Source organism: Argentina anserina, chromosome 3 (genome assembly GCF_933775445.1).
Source record: "Argentina anserina chromosome 3, drPotAnse1.1, whole genome shotgun sequence".
In the NCBI taxonomy this organism is placed as follows: Eukaryota; Viridiplantae; Streptophyta; class Magnoliopsida; order Rosales; family Rosaceae; genus Argentina; species Argentina anserina.
The window spans coordinates 15,394,642-15,416,782 of NC_065874.1; the positions used below are offsets into that span (position 1 = coordinate 15,394,642).

At 36.2% G+C, this 22,141-nt stretch overlaps 1 protein-coding gene across 1 annotated transcript; it reads left to right on the top strand.

Annotated features, from left to right (window-relative positions):
* Positions 1–11,867: 11,867 nt before the first annotated feature.
* On the top strand, positions 11,868–16,310 carry LOC126786418 (65-kDa microtubule-associated protein 1). The gene is made up of 10 exons (XM_050512239.1): positions 11,868–12,011; positions 12,813–12,897; positions 12,983–13,186; positions 13,302–13,550; positions 13,664–13,879; positions 13,955–14,110; positions 14,190–14,501; positions 15,096–15,183; positions 15,479–15,627; positions 15,756–16,310. Exons 2-10 carry the CDS (start codon positions 12,832–12,834, stop codon positions 16,065–16,067), a joined length of 1,752 nt encoding a protein of 583 aa, XP_050368196.1. The 5' UTR covers positions 11,868–12,011; positions 12,813–12,831; the 3' UTR covers positions 16,068–16,310.
* The last annotated feature ends 5,831 nt before the right edge of the window (positions 16,311–22,141 follow it).

Here is a 22,141-nt window from a genome sequence, read left to right on the forward strand (position 1 = left end):
TGCCCTACAAAATCACTTCTAAACTAGAAGCTGTAGTGAGACGATCAGGTAGCCTTTTGACCGAGTAAGGTCTGTTTTGGCCTGTTTTTAGATCTATCAGTCTTAAGAGGTAAGGTTGATTTCTCTATTTCTGGTGTCACATGGGCAGTGATGTGAGGCCAAACATCTATTCAAAATAAGAAAAATAGATACAAAAAAAAACATTTTACTTGTCCACAAGACAGAAATATTAAATTTAATATTTGTATGTAATGGTTTTTTTTTTCCATTGGCATGACATTGGGACATTGGGTAATATTATACTGTAACTAGGAAAGTGGTGAATTCCAAAATTTCTAGGTCCTCATGCCAAAACAACAAGCAAATAATAGGTTGGTAAATAAATTCTGAAAAGAGGATTAGGTAGATGGCTGACCTTAGTATTCAAAAATCATGAGGATTCATGTCCGGTATCAATCAAATTATTGTTTGGCCAAAACAATTATCTTGACTATTTAGTGTTGATCAAAACTAGTTGCCTCAATAACGGTTGTTTTATCTGTCAATTTTAATATTCAAAAATCACGAGGATTCACACACAATATTAGTTAGCTCCTTGTTCAACCAAAACACTTACACCTTTAAACCCATTGTAGCATTGTTTAGTGTTTAACAAAACTAGTTGCCCTGATAACAATCGCTCTATCTGTCAATTTTAAATTCAAAAATCACGAGAACTCACACACATTATTAGTTAGCCCTTTGTTCGGCCAAAACCATTACACCTTTAAACTCATTGTTTAGTGTTTACCAAAACTAGTTACTTTGATAACGGTCGTTATATCAGTCAAAATCTTAAAATTAAAAAATCACGAGGATTCACACACAATATATTAGCCCATTGTTTGGCCAAAATCATTACCTTTTAACCCATTGTTTTGCCAAAACCAGTTGCGTCGATAACCGTCGTCCTATCTATAAATTGAGCACAATCTGTTGCATTAGATGCATAAACGAAACTCACATTGACAAGCGCTTAGCTAATTAGTGGTGTATCAACTCAGAGAAAACAAAATTAGTAGATGTACATGGTTGAGATTTGTGAGGTTTCTGGCCACGATGAAGACGAAAACGAAGCTGATGCTGGACTTGCATAAGGTTGTCTAGCATTAGTAATCGAATCATTGATTTACCAAAGGTACATTTCAACTTTTCATTTCAAAATAGTTTGCTATATTATATGTTAGTTTATCTTAGGGACTGCTAGTACGCTATAATATAGCGTCAAATCTGACGCCACAATTCTATATGACATATCACGTCAGTTTGCCATGTAAGTAATTAAAATAATCACAAAATATCATTTTTAAATGAAAAAAAATCATATCCTTGTAAATCCAATGGCTTTAGATTATTGTAAAAAATATATACTTTTGTGATATTTTAATGGTTCCAAAATATAATTGAAAAAAATTGATATTTACGAAAGTATGCTTGAAAATATGTATTAGTGTATTTTCAAAATAAAATTACTTCATCTGAGAAAAATATCAACGTGTATGTGTGAAAACTATTTCAAAATAAAACTATTTCGTCCTAATTTTTTTTTCATATTTTTGTAAACTAATTAATAATTCAATAGAGAATATAAGGTAATTTTAGTCATTAATTAAAACCATTAATATAATTAGTAAATGTTAATAAAATTTAAAAAGTCTTAAATTAATTTGAAAAATTTCTTGACATATTTTAGAAATTTGGAAATTTTTAATTAAAAGATACACAAATTCAAATTTAATTTATGTATGACTTATAAAAGTTAAAAGTTTGACTAATTTATTTAGATGAAATTTTTTTGGTAAGATTATTTTGTTAGAGTAACAAAATTTGGTAATTAATTATCCCTTAATTATTGTTGAAATAATCTTTAAGAAATGAAGGATAAAAGATTAAATTATATACAACTTATAAATGAATCATGTAAGGTAATAAATAATCTTGAAGAAGAAAGAAAAAGAACGTCATATATTTTCAAACTCAATCATTAAAGTCTTGTGATTAAATTCTGGTTTGATTAACAATGATATAATTTTTTAATTAAAAAAAAGATATTTTGTGATTATTTCAATTATTTATGTGACAAACTGACGTGGGCATGCCTCGTAGAAATTTGACGCCATAATATAGCACCAAAATATTTTCCTTTTTCTCGTAGATACCACAAGGACACACAAAAGTTTAAATCATAAACTTTGATTAAATCTAATATGTTTACATAAACTGCCAAGTAATTAATTTATCTCAAACTCTAAATTGTTTCTTTCCTGTCTGGCAAACAAAGAGTCCTCATCGTCAGGTTATGCTGCCCCGAGGAGGAGAAGCTGCTGAGAGGATCGGAGCTGACGCAAGTACCAAGAGGAGGATGAGGCAAAGCTTTACCAGGCGACATGCACTGTGACGGGTCCGATCGGAATCTCCCGCCGGCTAATAATGGGCAGGGTCCGGTGCCTGCCACATCATTTTCTGCTCCTCCACTTGAGTTGGGGGATGCATCCGGCGTGAGACGCTCCCTCAAAACGGCGTCTCTACAACCAGTGCCGCCAGGATTAACGTGTTAACCACCGTTACCTACCGGTGGACTAACAAAATCGAAGTGAGGATGGTTAGAGTGCATGCATGTTCACTGGCGGCAGAGGAGCGTTGGTTGTCAGCTGCAGGGGTGGACCCAAGTGTATCAAAGGGTGGGCTCAAGTCCACCCAGATTTGTGGGAAGCAAAAAAAAAAACCAACTATCTGAACTTCAAAAACCCTAATTATAGCAGTATTATGCCAATGTTTTTCAGTTTCTTTTCTATAATTTCTATTAATTTCTAGTCTTACCTTCTTAAAACATAAAAAAAAAAACGTTAGGATCTCCCCCTCTATTGAATATGAGATTACAAATAAAACTTTGTTGGTTTTTAAATTTGTCTTTGATATCTAAAATATCATTTTACTTATATATTTGAGGACTCTTTGACCTTTAATTATATGAACTTCATACACTCGATGTTGTAAACTTATAATGAAAAAAACAAATTTGGCTTTCGGTCAAAGTTGTAGTCTACTCCATGGTCAAATCCTAGGTCCGCCCCTGGTCAACTGTTCTGGTTCTTCCTTAGAGGGCCGCATTTGCTAGATTTAGAAGAGGAGCATTCATGAGGAAGGTTGTTTCTTGATCAGCTTAATGTTTGGACTTTGGATCACCATCTTATGCAAGAGAGATTTAGTTTGCCCTAGAAACATGATACGACTTAAATATAGCTAGCACTTCAAATTAAGGTGCTTAACATTTGTCGGAGTTTATGTAGCTCCACAGACGGGGTTTCGTATACCTCATCAGCAATGTAAACTTCTAATCGAGTTAAAGAAACAGTAAGAAAATCATTATCTGCTTTGTCGATCTAAAACTGATTGGCAATGAATCCATATATGCATGGTAAATGCACGTAGTCAGGAAGACAGGAACGATCAGGATATTTGCAACTCCTGCTGTAATAGTCCTAATCATGCATATAAGAGGGAACAATTGCAGCGGAGAAATGAATCCTTTTCATATAGGATTATTAGGCGATTTGCCTAAGTTGAGTAAATTCAGATATGCTGATACCTAGCTAATAAACTTATAACTGGATCTGTTGTTAATGCTCGTCTGCTAGATTAATATTGAGATTCATCCTGATAATCACCAAGATATTAGAAAAAAGGGAGAGGTTCTCTCCCATTCGGAGAGACCGGAAAAGAGAGTGCCATATATGCATGCTTATTTAGGCCAAGCAGAAAGGGTGGATGATTCGCTACCTTATCATAAATCAGTGAAGAAAGACGCAAAGACACGAACTTACTGTAACAAACAATACAAGGACTTAATGATGCCCTGAATTTGATGGAAAATTGTTCTGGGGTCTTGTGCCTTCCGTTGCCTCCGAAGCTAACTCGTTTAGATGTGTGTAAGGTGATGACGACTGAAGAATGAAACTGAAAGTTGAAAGAAACTGTCGAGTCTCACTGCCTCCTAAGAAAGTAAACAGAGAAATGCTGACAAATGTGATGCATGCATCAAGTGGTAAAACAGAGCGATGTTGACAAATGGGATGGACCAGCAAAGTGTCGAAGACAAGCTAAGAATGCTCTCTGGAGTTCAAGATTTTGGAATAACGTACCTTGCGCTGCTGTTCTTCCAGTTGAGGTTGTGCAGAACACACGAGAAAAGCATATATATACGTACTGATCTAATTTTCACGCAAGTCTGCATGTACTTTGCAATAGAGAATGTACGTAATAACTATACATACCAAACTATATATAGAACTGATCGAGGAATCTCCAAACCAAAGCAAAAGAAATAAAACGAGTTCAATTCCAACGCATAGCTAGATGAATAATTCTGAGTTTAAGACCTTGTCTTTCATGATGTCTATGCAAGTTCTATGCCATAACCACTAGCTAGGCTTCCAGTTAATCCCTCAAATGTCATGTGTCTGCAGCATTTAATTTGCTGTTTTTTTTTTCTTTCAAAGGTTTTAGTTGCCTTTACGTGACTTCCCTCATAGTAATCATTCAGATTTTATGAATAGCAGCTCTAGCTAAATTACCAGAGTTCAGGTTTTTCCCCAGATAAGTTATATGCTCGAACTATATATAAGAACAAGTTTCGTATCAATAATTAACTTATCCATGAAGGTAGGTAGCTCACATTACCAGAAATAATTATTCGATTAATTCAAGTTCATTCAAGAAGGTGGTGCAGACTTGGATAATCAATCAGAAGCGCTATGCTGCTGCTTGTAAAATTTGGTATATATAAGACAATCTTAATTCATAAATTAAAGTTACAGATGCTTCTTCTGCTTATGGTTCAAGTTAATTTATACGTACCAAACTGAGACCAAGTGGACAAGTAGTTGCTCATTGATGTATTGTAGAAGATATGTTAGTTTCATGTATACATATAAAATGGAGAAAATGTGTTAAAACTCAGCAGAGTGGGATGTTGGTCTGATCGAACAGTGAACACTAATGTAATACCAAACCTCTCGTCTCTTAGGTCCCTCTCATTGCAGCTTCCAACCCACATTTGCCTAGTAATATGGTCATATAGATGATGAACAAAATTGTACCTAGGCATGTGGATGACAGCAATGTGATTTTACTTGTCTAGCTAGCTCTGCCTGTTGGACCCACTCGACATGCTACAAATTGCATCAACTACTGTCTGCGGGTAAATATTTATCTTATGTATCAAAAGTGCAAAGCTAGCAATATATACGAACACCCAATTTTGAAGATCTAGACCAAGCAAATTTATCCATCCCCACAATTCCGAACAGCTCTAAATCTTGTGAGTTACTGCAAACTGGAGTTCATTACATCCACGATCGAAACTCACGAAAATTGCTTTGGCATGACCTCTTTGGTATGACTAAAAAGTTACTGAGGATACCACACTAATCTTATTGAAAGAAAGATTCCCACCGAATAGAAGCGCACTAAGAGGTGAAAAATTATTGGTGCTAGAATTTTACACATACAAAATTGATGCTTGGCAAGCTCCGTGGAAACGCAAGTATAAAATTTATGTGCAGCAACATTTACATCAACACCGTTATAAGTTTTGTGTTTAATCTAATTTCATGCTGGTTGCTTTTTAACAAACTATTTCACTAGGGAATAAATTGAAGATAAAATAGAAAAGTTTAGGAGATATTCTTGTCCAGAGAGAGCGCACATTAAAGTTTTTGTCATGTACAATTTGCCCAAACAGATGCCATACATTGCCTGTCCAGGTCACATGAAGCATACCCTACTACTTATATAGCTCTCGTTTTTATTTGGTCCAATCATCATTGAAGCTCAGTGTGGATATTCATCTTCAACACTATTCAAACCGTCATTTTCAATTGATTATAAAACGATACCATGTCAAATTCAGTATTTAATTAAGTATTTAAAGAGAATCTGCACCCGGTGTTAAAAAAACTTGTCCAAATCAATCCTCGGAAACACAAAACATATTTTGCTACCGGTTTTTTTGGCTGCATGATTCGGATCGGAGATGACAAACAAGTCAGAGTTTGGAGAACATACAAAAAGGAAAAAGAAAAGAATGGATTACAAATTAATTATTAAATAATTTATATATCATAATTACGAAAAATTATCAAAAATTGAATTTTGTTCATTGAATCATAACTACATCACGAAGTAAACTGTAGCCGCTTCAAACATTTCACAAACGAAGGAAAGAATTAGAGATGACAAATAAGCCAACAACCCCAACCCCAACCCGGCTCGGACCTAGTTTGTTAAAAGTTGGCCCAAGCCCATTAGCAGCTTAGCCCGGCTCGAATCCGTTATTATAATGGACCGGGTTGGGCTGAGATATTTGCCTATGAGTTTGGCCGGGTTTGAGCCCAGACGACCTACACGATAAATTCATGGGTCGACTTGTTAAATATTTAAAAAATTATTATTATTTGACTTGAATATTAAATTAAAATCTCATGATTATTTCATTTTTTAAACTACAATATTTCATAAATATTATCAAAGTAGTAAAGAAAACGTCGTTATTTTGACAGAGATAATATTTTAAAAATAAGATTATTAAATATGTTGTAGTATTTTATTTATTTTACTATTCTAAATAGTTATATAAAATAAATGATCTAATTACATAATATTTTTTATTCTAATTGTATCATATAATGCTAATAGGCTGGGCCGACCAGCTTCTTGGTCCGACACGACATAGGCTTGGGCCATGGGCCGGGCCGGACCGAACCATGCTTGATATTTAAATAAATGGACCTGTTTGAGCACGACATGGACATGGTTTTGACCTGCTTAAAATAAATTGGGCCGACTAACCCGTTTGCCACCTCTAAAAAGAATATTGCACTTCACTTAATCCACTGTAACACTTACAAATCTTGATTCTAGAACTATAGTACCGCTGACCTTGGTTGACCTACCCTCCAATTGGCCCATTGTATCTTTATAGATAAAAGTGGAGCTATCACTACAATGCAGAGTTTGCATACCCTTAAACTCTAGTGTGGTTATTGGGCGTTTGGTTGACTATTTTATTATCGTGCTAAATTTGCACTAGTCCATTTATGTCGTTGAATCATGTTGATCCAAATTATGAGGTGTAAAATAACACGTCTAATAGTCTAAATTTTTTATCATATAAATGGAGATTAAAATCAATAATTGATCTAGAGAGAGATTCAACTAGAGGTGACAAGTGGGCCGAAAAGCCCAAGTCCAGCACGAGCCTGATTCTTTAAAAATTGGCCCGACACATCTCGAACCCGTTAGAGAGACAGCTCGGTCCGAGCCCGTTTTTGTAATGGGACGAGCTGGGCCTAGATTTTTAGCCCATGGGCCCGGCCCGGCTCGAGCCTGAACGAAAATGTTTTGCTCCTCTTTAATTTTTTTTTTCAAAAACTAATTGACACAAACACAAAACACATCAAAACAATAAAAAAATAACTAAAGAAAACAAATTGGGTTGCCTCCCAACAAGCGCTTAAGTTTAAAGTCTAATAGCTTAGACCGAGTTTTTCTTTCAATCATTTTGTAAGTGACACATTATGGGGTTTCTCCTCCGCCATTTTGTTGTCCAACCTTGTAGTATATTCTCGAGCTCATTGCTGGTCACTTCACTATAGGTCTATAGAATCTCAATTAAAATCATTAGTAAAAGTGGGAACCTACCAAACATAACATAGGACGTGAGGTCCGTAAAAGACTATGCTTCTCTAGCCATATAATATTATGTGGAATTTAAAATGTAACATGAATGAGATGCAAAATAAATGCAATTAGAATGAGATCATTAAGATGTAATGCAAAAGTTAGAGAAGACAGTTAGGAAGTCAACGATATACAAGTTATAAATATGTCAAAAGTCAAACATGTTAAGGGGAGAAAAGAAACGAAACTAGCTTAACAACTAATCCAACATATTGTCAAATCTTATGTTTAAGTTCGTTTTAATTTCTCAACTCAAAAACCTAATAAAGTACACACAATTACAATTACTATATGTTACAACAAAATAAGATAAGGACTCACAAGTTAGTTCTTTAAGTTTACAAAGTTCATATAATTCACAAGTTTTTTTTTGTTGTTTCAATGATTGAACGATCGATTGATACTAAGTTGTAAACCAAGGTGGACGTGCGGCTTAAGTATGGATGTCTAGACACAAGACCAAGTCTTTGTTTCATAATGCCTTATAGCTCAGTTAGAGATAATGAATATGGTATGACTCATTTGTTGAACTACAGATAGCGAACTCCCTATCGACTCCATCACTGAGATGTATGTCAGTCAATAGTTCTCTGAGATCCAATTTTGGTCTCATGCACCAGGGTAATAAAAAGAGCGTACCTCTTACTCAGCTGGACTCAAACTTGGGTGTTAGACAAATCTCTAAGTGTTAATAAAAGCTGCCCTCAAACTCATGCAAAAACTTTAGAAGGAAATATGAGGGGTTAAGGCAAATATTAACAAAATGGACTTTACCTATTCCATTTGATTTACAACCTATAACAATTATTCACTCAAGCACCAAAATAACAACCTAATATATATTTACTATATGTTACAACAAAATAAGATAAGAATATACAAATGTACAATATGAACAGTGAATTCGAAATTAAAAGATTGGGATCCATCTTTATGGATCCCTGGCAACGGCGCCATTTGATCGGTTCGATTACTCGAGATCAATATTTTAACCATGTAAGCATCGTTAGTAGTATAAAGCAAGAGGGTATCGTTCACAAATCGGGGATCCATCCAGGGCAAAGAATCACAAATATTTAATAACGAATTCATAAGAGTTTGAGGATTTTGGGATATAGGATCGGTATCAAAACATAAAATAAAACCTAAACAAATATATACATGTGATCAACCAACCAACACATAAGCAATCACCAAACAAATCATGTAAGAACAAAGTCATCGAAATATATTCTCAATCATGTTCATGCCGTAGGTATCATAGTTTATCTTAAGTTTGATCATGCATCAAGTTTCTACTTGGTTCCTAATACATGGATACTATCGAGCTCAACTACTTGTCTTGCAACGAAATCTAACACACCAATTTTATCATGCAATTACGTATCACATAGAGAAATCAACATGTTTAAGCACATATCCGATGTCGAACTTAAGATCATAATAAGTGGAAGGACAAAGGACAAACAATTAATCAACTACTTGTATCAAAATCATTTTAAACTTTGAATGATTACACATGCGACATCAACTACTTGTCTTAATCACACATGCAATATAAGAACACACCGAAAATTAATCAGGAACATAAATAAACAGAAACTCATGGCATAAAACCTAAAATCGTTGAATTAAAATCGAAAACCTTAATTCATCATGTCATTCAAAAGTTACAAATATCTTATAGACAAGAATAAAAATAACTTTAACAAAACCTAAACATAAATCATCCAAGAACACGAACATAAAAACCCGAAAACTAAACATGAAGATTATAGAGTTACACTTTATAATTCTCCTCCCAAGGTTTCTTACAAAGGTAGCACGAAATATTCAAGAGTATGGTATCCTAGGCTCCCAAGCTTTGGACAGAAAATATGGTGAATGGTGGTGAATTCGGATTCTATGGTTCTTGGTGAATGGAAGTGTTTGGGCAAATCTTTAACTATACTTGTGTGCAAGGTTGATGATGTTTTTATGTGGAAATGAGGTGTTATATATAGAGGAAAAAACCCAAGGGAGACTGACCACAAAGTCCACAAAGTTGAAACCAAATTGGTTGAGGTTTCGTAAATTTTCTCAATTCGGCAGATCTGACCTTTGTGCCTTGTTCTGGCCATAACTTTCTCTAGAAATTAGATATTGAGCTGATTCCAACGACATTTGAAAATAGACTCCCATAGCTTTGCATCCATATATCATGCATTTTTTCTAGGAGAGCCCGTCAAAGTTGGATGACCTACACTACCAAAATTCTGATTTCTATAAGGATTAGACATTAATTGCATATCTTCTTCCCCTTTTAATGTTGATTGCTTTTGCACAAATTTCTTCTTTTGAATTAGGGAGCCAGCAAGAATCTTAATTGGTGCAACCATGTTTGATTTTTCTGACATCTTCTCATTAATTTGTTGCATGGCTTCTTTGACTTTCTTACCTCTTCTCATTAATTTGCTGCATGCCTTCTTTGACATTCTTTGGTGCAGGAATTTGTAGTGATTTTGATATAGATTTGTGCTCTATATGTAAGAGAAACAAGGTCTCAGGTTTCCCTCATATCTCTTGGATCAAAAGCAAATCAATGGCTGAGATAATTATGTCGAGCTCACTGGACCTCAGAGTAATGATTCGGTCATATCTCCTTGTAGGAATAAGATATTGATTTGATTCTAAATCCTACAGAAACTAGACTCACACAGCTTTCTATGCATATATGTACGTCTTCTAATTCGATCGGAGCTGTTCAGGGGAGTCCGTCGAAGTTTGACTACGAATCTTGACAGCATTCTGATTCTTGCATGGATTGGGCTTTTAAGTGCAAATCTTCTTCTCATTTTTCCTTGCGCAACTAGGATTGTTTTCTTTCTCCGACATGGATTTGTATTTCCTAATAAGAATAAGTACGTTATAAACAAAGAAATACGAAATGATGAATCATACTCGAACAAGGAATCATATCTCAACAAGAATTCTTAACACTTAGCACGATTTCATCATCAATTCACTCATAATCGATATAAGCTCTACCTAAATACTTATTCATACAAAAGAAACTAAAACATACTAAATAAGAGGTAACAAAGAGTAAGAATATGACATAATCACATTAAGAACGTTACACTTTGTGCTCCTATCAATGGGCCCGGCCCGGCTCGAGCCTGTTTTTAGCCCGACACGGCCCGGACACGATAAATTCATGGGCCGGCCCGTGAAATACATAATTTTATATTATTTATATAAATATTTAAATAAATATAATAATGAGAATTAAATATTAAATATTATACATACAAATTTCTTGATTATTTCATTAGTTTAATTATATTATGTCATAAATATCATCAAATTAGTGATAAAAAAGTCATAGTTTTGACATATGTAACGTTTTAGAAATAAGATTATCAAATGTGTTGTAACATTTTATTTATTTTACTATTCTAAATAGTTATAGAAAACAAATATTTTAATTACATAATTTTTTTATATTAATTGTGTCTTATAATGCTAATGGACTGAACCGGCCCGTTTCTTGACCCACCACTAGCACGAGCTTAATATTTAAGCAAATAAGCCAAATCAAGTCCGACACGAAAAATAAATGACCTGCCTAAATATAACACATGCACAATTTTAACCCGTTTAAAATAAGTGGCCGGGTCCGCCGTTTACCGTCTCTAGTTTCAACCTTACGAAATAAAATCATCCTAAAGAGTAAAAAGTTGCACTAACCAACCACTAATGACCAAATAAATGCCAAAGTTTTTTGTTTTGACTAGATAACTTGGGGTTTAAGAATAACCCGTCATTTCCAACAACCCTCTCGGCATTTCCAATTTCAGCTGTCCAATCTTGTCCCTTGACCATTGACCTTATGGACCATCAAACCCAGACAAAATAGCCGTCAAACCATCACCACACAGTGTCATTATTCGTAATTTCCCACTAAACCACCGGCAAATCCGGAATAAAAATTCATTTGATTATAGGAGCCATCGCAGGGCCCCACATAACCTGACCCCATTTGCATCTGCACTCTGTTTTTTTTAATTACTATACTCTTCCCTGCCCTTTGCTCTCACTCCTCTCTCTCTCTCTCTCTCTCTCTCTCTCTCTCTCTCTCTCTCAGTAGTGTGTACTGAGGAAGACGTGCACTCACGCCACTCCAGTCACTCTTAACTCTTTTCAGATCTGAAAACACAGGAGGCCCTTTGCTCAGCTACAAGGACGATCCGGTGAGCATTCTCTCTGCTCTGCGTACTCTTCGCTCCTTTTTCCGTTATGGTTTTGTCTTTTGTTTGGTTCTGGGGTTGCTGCTGGTTTTATTTTTGAAGGATCTGGGAGTTCTGGAGCTTTGTTTGTTCTTGATCCAATGTTGGGGTTTGTGGGTTGAGGTTGCTAATGTGTGTTCTGTGGCTTATGTTGTGGGTTGTTATGTTTGGTTTTGTAGTGGCTTAGCTAGAAAATTGTTGTTAGAAAATGAGGTTTTAATACTTTTGATTCTGGGATTTAGAATCTGGGTTTTGTTTGTGTTGACTTCAAGTTGACTTGAATGTATATTGGTTTTGATTGTTTGAGTTGATTCAACTTGGTCCTGAATCCTGATTGTATGTTTTGTTTAGTCTGATTGATTTGAGTGATCTGAGCTTGGGTGTTGAGTGTCGTTTGTTTACTGAATGTTGTTCTGGATTGGATGTGGCTGCCGAACCTGGAAGAGTAGATGCAGTAATGTTCAGTGATATTGTATTTGTTCCACTTCAATAGTTCGCTCGTGTCTATGGCTGTTAGGTGTCGAGGTGATCGATCAGCTCGAACAATTCCAGTACATGTTTTTTTTTCTACTTTTGATTTTGATACTTTTTGGTGATTAGTTATTCCGCTTCTTGTTTGATGAATGTTGGCTGGTCTTTACTGCCCTACTTGTCTGGTTTATTCTTCTTGTGTTTGGTTTTTATCACTTTTAAGTGCAATTTTCCAAATAAAATTATAACATGACATCAAAATTACCGAATGGCTCTGAACAATTCTGCGAGCAGAGTTTAGCTCTTGACAAAAATGGTCACGGATGCTAAAAACCCTCTTGGAGAAACAACCTGCGGTTCTTTGCTGCAGAAACTTCAGGTGACTTATATTTTTGATGTTTCATTTGTTCCCGAGAGTGTCTATGTGCTGTTGAAATATTGAACCATTCCATTCTTTGATGCAGGAAATTTGGGATGAAGTTGGGGAGAGTGATGAGCAACGAGACAGGATGCTTCTACAATTAGAGCAGGAGTGTCTGGATGTATACAAGCGAAAGGTCGAGCTGGCTTCAAAGTCAAGGGCACAGCTTCTTCAGGCATTGTCTGATGGCAGACTTGAGCTTTCCGCTCTCCAGTCAGCTCTTGGAGAAAAAAGTTTTGTTGGAGTTGTGAGTATATTTTCTTCATAAGTGATCTTGATCCACTGTAAATTGTATTGCTGCTTATCAACATTACTATCTGGGAGTCTTGTGGGTACTAATTAAATGCTAATGTTTATTACAGCCAGAGAAGACTTCTGGAACAATCAAAGAACAGCTTGCAGCTATAGCACCAGCACTGGAACAGTTGTGGAAACAGAAAGAGGAGAGAGTAACGGAGTTTTCTGCTATACAATCACAGATTCAACAGATTTGTGGAGAAATTGCCGGGAACCTTTCTCTTAGTGAGACTCCTGCTGTTGATGAGTCTGATCTGTCCCTAAAAAAGTTAGATGAATATCAATCCCAACTTCAAGATCTTCAAAGGGAAAAGGTAAATATATAATCTAAAGAACAGTGGTTACCTAAAGCCTGATAAACAATTATAGTTATCAACTTTTAGCCTGCATCAAGTTGTGAATATTAATCGCTCACTTAATTTGGCAGAGCGAAAGGCTGCACAAGGTGCTTGAATATGTTAGCACAGTGCACGATCTGTGTGCTGTACTTGGAATAGACTTCTACAGTACTGTTACAGAGGTTCATCCTAGCTTAAATGACTCAACTGGTGTGCAATCCAAAAGCATTAGTGATGAAACTTTAACCAGGCTGGATGAGACAGTCTTAGCACTAGAAGAAGATAAGAAGCAGAGGCTTCACAAGGTACTTTTATTTTTCTCTATACTTGCGTGCGCGTATCAATTTATATTCGTACATTCATAAATCTTTGTGCTGCAGCTTCAAGAATCAGCAGCACAGCTAATCGATCTGTGGAATCTGATGGATACCCCTGAAGAGGAACGGAAACTGTTTGACCATGTTACCTGTAATATATCTGCTTTAGTTGATGAAGTGACTGTTCCTGGAGCCCTTGCGGCAGATCTGATTGAGCAGGTAAATGAACCATATGGAATAGATAGTTTGAACAAATATTGTTGGCGGTTTACTCATTTTCTCTTCTTCTGTTATTAAGACTGAGGTCGAAGTTGAGAGGCTTGATCAGTTGAAAGCAAGCAGGATGAAGGAAATTGCATTTAAGAAGCAAGGGGAGCTTGAGGAGATTTTTGCTCGAGTGCACATAGAGATAGATACTGAAGCTGCCAGAGATAAGATTTTGGAACTCATTGATTCTGGGAGTGTTGAGCCTACTGAGTTACTGGCTGACATGGATGATCAGATAGCAAAAGCAAAGGATGAGGCTCTCAGCAGGAAGGACATATTGGACAAAGTTGAGAAATGGATGTCAGCCTGTGAAGAGGAGAGTTGGCTTGAGGACTACAATCGTGTAAGTAAATCCTGAATTAATATTAATTTACCTGATGGTAATTCGGGTAGTACAGCTTCATTATTGTTGCCCCCACCATTACATCCAGATAATGGGCTCCACATGGATGCAATTTAGCAATACATTAAGCTTGAGATAGGTTTAATAATTTTTTACTAATACTGTTGGCCTGAACTTATTCTGGGCAGTACAATCTGAATAGTGGAGTTGAACTGTGCGCATGCTAATTAGAGACTGTCCTTGGTTATTGTTTGAGTACCATCCTAGTCCTCATCCTACCCCGTAATATAGTGGCCATGCTTATATCAAGTAATGCCACTAAAGTGGCTTGGTATAGAACCATATGTGGATTTGCCAAATCTTTTCAGGGAATTACCTCCACACTATAGTTGGTCTTACAGGAAAAAGTAACTATCACACTGCTAGACGTTAGATCAGCCATATAGTCTCGCTAGTAGTTGGTCTGCATGATTGTCCTTATGGATCGATAATGCTTCCAACCTCGCATTTCGGCAACACATGTTTCTTGCATATATCATACTCAAATTTTCCATCTCAAGGTATCATCTAACCAAAATTCTCGTGCTGAAACAGGATGAGAACAGGTATAATGCAAGTAGAGGTGCACACCTGAATCTCAAGCGTGCAGAAAAAGCACGTATTCTGGTAAACAAAATTCCAGGTATGTGTAGAATGAGGGATTATAGCAGTTATGTTGGTTGCATGTCATACAGATTCAAAGTTGATGAGAATTATGTTCATGATAAAAGAAAACTTTTGGGCATAATAAAAGAAGTTAAATTGTGCATGATAAATGTCTAGCTTTCTAGTGGCGCACTGGCACTGTATTCTTGTATATATGGATAAATAAAAATGGAAAGTCTATAGGTTTCTATTACCACTCCTTGACTTGCTTATGTACCATTAAATTTCAAATTATTATATATATATATTATTTTTTTTTCTTTTCAATGCAGCTCTGGTTGACACATTGGTAGCCAAAACTCGTGTGTGGGAAGAAGAACGTGGCATTTCATTTACTTATGATGGTGTTCCACTCCTCGCGATGCTAGATGAATATGCCATGCTCAGGCAAGAAAGAGAAGAAGAGAAGCGGAGGTTGAGGGTAAGTTTAATTTAGTAAATTAGGAGTCAGTGCTTGACAATAACCTAAATACCGTACTTCAGTTTGGTTTCTACATTCAATTATGTATCCTCTTACGTGAAAAAGTTATAACGCGTTGATCTTTGCAGGATCAGAAGAAGTTCCAAGAGCTACAGCACCCAGACCAAGAAAGTGTGTTTGGCTCAAAGCCTAGCCCTAGTCCTGCTCGACCAGTTGGCACAAAGAAGGTAGTAGGTCCTCGTGCAAATGGTGGCCCCAATGGAACTCCCAGACGGCTATCACTCAATGCTCATCAAAATGGAAGATCTGCAGTGAAAGATGCAAAGAGGGATCCTAGGCCTGTTGCTCCTATCAACTATGTTGATGTGTCAAAAGAGGATGCTGCATCCCATGTTTCAGGAACTAATTCTGGCAGTGACCCAATTCCAGCTTCACCATAATAATAACAGAGATAGTATTTGTAGGTTACGTTTCTGTCAAGTTTAGTGTTGTGACTAGTTACTGCTTTAGGGATATAATGTACGAAACAGTGAGGGTAAATTGGAGAGTGAACTATTAGTACCTGTGTATGTTGTATTGGCATTTGGATGCTTTCTAAATACATGTTGCTTTCTATGTTCAAGTTTTGATGTAGTGTAGCACGCATGAGGCATGCTTCAGGGAGCTATGCAGTCTTGGCAATAAAATTCTTGCCTCTATCCTCCTGGAGTCCTGGTCAGTGATCATTAGACTTAAGTTTCGGTTATTGGTCTTGAATTTTTTATTGTTAGGTTTTGCGTGACTGAAGTCACATAATATCAGATGCAGGGCAACCTTGTAGGGCAAACATAAAACTCTTATGCTTTGGCAGTTTGGCATCTGCATGTGCTAGATATATCTCATGGTTCCTTACGTCCTACATGACGTTAAGCAGGCTAAAACATGTTTTAGATTCTTGCAACGAATTTAGCTGTCGGCAATGTAGTGTAGCTATTGTAATTAATGTAAAAGAGTAGCAATATAGACCTATTGGGGAAGAAGGAACCTGATTTTGAGGTTACTTCTACACTCAAAATCAGGTCCCTCTTGTCTCAAATTTAATATCTTCAGCTCCTTTGAGGCTGTTTTCACCTTATTTTGTTGCGAAATAGACGTTGGTGTGTCCAAATTAGCTTAAACTTCAAAAACAAACTGACAGATCTTTCATTTTCTACATCCTTAGTGACAGCAACCTGATGATATAGATGCAACCAAGGTAACCATATTATAATGTTAATGAAGCTGATGGCTCTACATTGTAATGAACATTGAGATAGAATTACCAATAGCTATCCTGTAGCATCAGAATTAGAAGTTGTCAATATGCTTATGAATAATGCTGGGTACTTACAGTGAATGCTAGGAGAAGATCGCTATCTTTGTCCTTACTTCCTTACTACTAAGACGATTCTGTCTTTGGTTAAATTTATCTACCAAACAACAACCTCTTGTTCTCTAGTAATCGATGAATTTGTATCTATTGAGGAAGTTACTAAATGGCATGGTGTCCTGGTGAAAAGGAGGATAATCCACAAATTAAGAGTCACGAATTAGAGTTTTCCTAAAATTACTATTTACAGCCATCATATCTTTTAGTCTCAGAATCTCTTTTATTACAGACAAAGATCCCTAGATTTTTCTTCAATTTTCGACGTCTAAACGATAGGTTCAAGAAGTGCTTTAGTCATTTTCTATAACAAAATTTCTGTATATATGAAAACTGATTCATTCTTTCAATATACAGTATACACACACAGATAGTAATAATGATATAAGAAAGTTTCTTATATACACCTCCCCAAGTTAAACAAATTATCAACCCACATGCATTTTAAACAAGTTATCTCACCATGAAATTCCGATACCTATTCATATCCTGGCCGCTCGGATAATCCAAGGAATACAACAAAGACATACATATGAGCTCACGATATATTAGATTCGTGTTATATATCTATTCTTAAACCTCATACAAGTATGTTTTCTCTTACATTCATCACCTCTTTTACTCCTAGCTAGAAAAAAAAAAGCCAAAGAAAATGGTTAGGAGTTTCTTTTGCTTTCGGTCATTTTCAAGCCCTCGGAGATCACCTAAGCAAGACTCCTATGAAGATCGAAGTATTAACTTAAGAACATTGATTGCCGAGTTTAGAAAGCCATCATGCTTATGGAGAGAAAAGAGCATTATGGGGGAAAAGGTGGTGCAACAGCCCAAAAGGCAGAAGAAGCAGCAGAAGGTGAAAATGCTGAATTCGGATCTCACTCTAGACGAGTGGTTCTCAACATCATCGCCATGCAAAGATGGCGAAGGTAGCCTTCGCATCAATGGATCAACTGAACACAACACCTGGGTTTTCCCCTCTTCAGATGAAGATGATGACGATGTTATGTTTAACACGTACACTAGACACAGTTTTTCTCAGCAGAGGCTATTGATTGAAGTGGTTGATTCACTTGACTGTGGAAGAAGAAGAAGTGATGTTTCTTGTTTGAGATCAAGGAAGAGTGGGAAGGAGAAGAAAAGGGTCAGCTTTAGATTACCAGAAGCTGATACATTCATTTTCTGTTCACCAAAAGCAGATTCTGAAGAATCAAAAGTTTAAGGTTAATTTATGCATAGTTACACGTTATGTACCTATAAAAAATAAAGAAGTCGATCGCTGCTCTTAATGATTCTAGTAACCAGTTCTAACTGTTGTTGTTTATTTTCGGAAAAAATTTAAAAATAGTACATGAATTTTTTAAGGCCACTATTAATTTGTGTACATTAACTTCAAAATTATAAATTTTCATACATCAAATTTCAATCTTAGCTTAGTATAGATATACATCATAACGATGTCAATGACATTGTTAACTCTGTTATTATTGATTTCGTTAACTCTCTGTTATTATTGATTAATTGAAGGGTAATTTAGCACTTCTCTCTCGCATTGTTTCTCTGAGTCTCTGACCCACACGTCAACTCAAAGAAGGGTTCTCTCTACATATCCAATCTCTTCCCTATGGCAAAGACCACCAAATTAATCACTTCTCAGGTGCACGTACATGCACCCGCCAAAAATCAATCAACCCCTCCATTGTAACGATTATGATAATGGTTACCATGTAAAACCATTGTGCAAAAGCAAAAAAAAAAAAAGCTAAAGGAAATTATAAAAAATACTAAATTTTAATATTCATCAATATCCTTATAACTGTTACAAGCATACTATTTTGTCTTATATAGAGATAAATAAACCCTAAAGACCCGTTTTCAAAACAACCTGGTCAATTGACCCATTTCGTGGAGACCCACTGATAGGTACCCCATGTAAGATGTAGAATCGTTACATTACCACCCGGTAAAAAAAAAAGGCTTCACCTCAAGCCTGAAGTGTATGCTATGATCAGTGAACTCATGGTCATTGGTGTCCCTATAAATCTTAATCAACTGAGCAAAAGTAAGAGCATAAACATGTAGGTTGTCCAGCTGAAAGGATATAGTAAACGCAACAGCACCTGTGTTCAAAAATCCAATTGTGTTGCTAATACCATGAAGAGCAGCATGGTTGTTGTCACCAAGATGATGGCATAAGATATCAGGATTATCATATGCAAGTGTAGAGAAACCAAGGACCTTGTCATGTAGCATGTGGTCTTGATTAGTAGCTTTGTGAACAACCATATCCTTATGATTCACGCCTCAGTTCAAATTATTTCCAACCGTTTCTATGTAAGCTACTTTTATGAAATGCAAACTTGCAAACAACAGCTCCATACTTGTAAATGTATTTCCCATGTGCTCAGACTTGAAAAGTGTCTCTAGTACCAACGAAAAAACTTGCAATAGAACAAGCATACAACCATAGCCAAAATATATATGCTGCAAGGATGTAACCAGATGGCAGAATACTGCAGAATATATGGTATTGAGACTTTTGATATCTGTCAAGGCTGCACCCAGAGCAATACACCATCCCCTACTTGCCAATTATCTTTAAGTGCACGTAGATGAACACTTCTAAGTGGATAAAAAGATGAATTCAGTATGTATGAATTATGCATGTCAGAAATGACCATCAAGACTTCTCTATGAGAAATCTGTTGTAGATGCCAATTATCAAGACCCGTTTGCTTAGACTGCAAAGACACCAATTGATTGATAGAATTAAGCACTAAATTTTCAATGACATAGTGACCATCTTCTCTCAATATGTTAACCAAAAGAGGTTGTAATATATGGGTAGCAGCCATAGGAGACAACATAAGCAATTTTATCTCAAGAGCACAAAATGGTGAATAAAGAGTTGAAGAACTCATTTCCAAGAATAACATATCCTTGTGAACTTGTCTGACAACGTGAGAAAACATGCTCTTGTGAAAGAAGTGGACCAAAATAATACCATAGTAAAGATAATTATGAAAAACCTTTGAGAATGACATCCATAAGGAATCAGTAAACTTATCAGGCTACTTTGATACATGACACTCATATTGATGGGGTGCACAACTTCAATAAGGGGTCCTCGTAGAGTCTCTATTTCCTGCAGAGAATTAGCTCCATTCAAGTTTCTAAAAGAGACCAGTATCTTCTAAGCTGTTGGTGCATCATAGTTTGTTGGAAATGGCAGAATAGCTTCAAGCCTGGATAGATACTTCAAAGCCTTAATTTGCTTTTCAGATTCTACTGGAGAGTTGAGTCACACCAACTGAAATGTTTCTCTTCACCTCAAGCCACAACATCAAAACAAAAACATACCCTAAAACTGTTTCCATTTCAAATAACTTGAAAAATAATATTTCCAACAAGGACAACGAAGAAGTAATCCCCCTAACCTTTTCAAATGTATCAAGCGGTAGCTTGTCAACTGAATCAGTATCATGTGCCAAACAAGTAGCAACTAGGAACTCAACAAGTTCAGTCTCTTTAAAAGAATTATCGACATCACCATTCTTTTTCTCACCGCTCTCATCAGGAGGCCAATTCTCGGCTCCAATTTCACAGTTCATGGAACTATGAACACATAGCAACGAGGTTTGAGTCCTTCCACCAATTCTGTCGAATGTTTCCTTGCAAAAGAGTTCAATATCTTTTTTCTTCGTAGCACAATGACAAAGCTGCAAGTACAGAATAAGCCATTGCATTAACTTTGATGGAGGTTGTGTTGCTTCAGTAGCTCTCGAGTTCCACGTATCCAGTAACAACTCCAGCTCCCTTTGATAATTAACTCCCCTTTCCTCATAGATATGATGCACATAACCAGTGTTTTTACCACAATTATCATTCAGTAATCCATTGTCAACATCCCTGGAAGTATGAGCTATAGAACCAAGAGGTGTGTCCCCAACAGATGATCCATTCTCAAAGTTACAGTGCTTGAAATAATGTGATTGTGGCTTCTTCCACATTAAATTGTCCATCCCTTCAGTACTTTGAATCACAGACTCCCCATTCTTTGTACTAACACTCGTGATATTATTCTCAACATTCAATTTGTTAGTCATACCAATAGAAATTTCATCCTCAGAAGTGCTTTTCGATACCACAACAACAGAACCATCATTGTTCAAATCCAAAGTCACATCAGGAGATACATTTGAAATAGAGGATGCTACAACATTGATACCCATTTCGCCAATATATCCAAGTATAACCTCATGCTGAGATAAATTCAACCCAGTATCAGTAGAGATTCTTACCAGATCACCCTCAGTAGTAGTGGCAATAAGGTCGGGTGACGAGAGCGGCAGAGACCCAAACTTTAAAGAATTCTCAAATTGTCTTCCCTGAGATTGCCACGAACTCTTTAGTAATTGTAGCTCCTCTTTGAACTCTGATATGAAGGTATCCATCGATTATGTTAATGAATTGACAAATTAAAATTATCACGACTTAAAGTGTTTTTAGCTTGTGTAGTTGGTCGTAAGAAAAAAAAAATTGGATTCATGTGGATCTAGTATGTGGGGTCTGTAAGGACTACGCTCTTTGTGAAACATACATGATTCAATAGATCTGGATCAAATAGGCAAGAATAGTCATATTGATCAGCTCATTAGATCAAATGTGTTGAAGAAATTAGGTTTTTCTTGCAGGGAAGACTATGCTCTTTGCCATGCATAAGAAAATAGAGGGAGACATGAGCGGGGTTTTGGTTATGTTTAAGAGTGGAAGAGGCTGTAAATGGAATGAGATGAGGGCTGGGAGGAGAATAGGTAGCGGAAAAGATGAGTGTATGAGGAAGGAGGAAGGTAGAGATTCAACTTTTAAACTCATAAGCCATGTGATATTGGATCATTTGGATGGTTCCTTCTTATTCGACCTAGCAAGAAAAAATGTATTTCCAAATTAAGAAGCAAGGAAGGACTGATCCAAGCTAGAGTTCATGGACATAAAGGATCGGAAATCATCCAAATGATATTGTATAATTTGGATGGTTCCCTCTTATTCGACCTAGCAAGAAAAAATGTATTTTCAAATTAAGAAGCAAGGAAGGACCGATAACTATCATAGCTA

Excerpts from the sequence above, each read along its gene's own strand:
- LOC126786418 (XM_050512239.1), top strand. The coding sequence starts at position 12,832 with ATGGTCACGGATGCTAAAAACCCTCTTGGAGAAACAACCTGCGGTTCT. Across the intron at positions 12,898-12,982 it reads CTTTGCTGCAGAAACTTCAG|GAAATTTGGGATGAAGTTGG; the intron begins GTGACTTATATT and ends TCTTTGATGCAG. Across the intron at positions 13,551-13,663 it reads AAGATCTTCAAAGGGAAAAG|AGCGAAAGGCTGCACAAGGT; the intron begins GTAAATATATAA and ends TTAATTTGGCAG.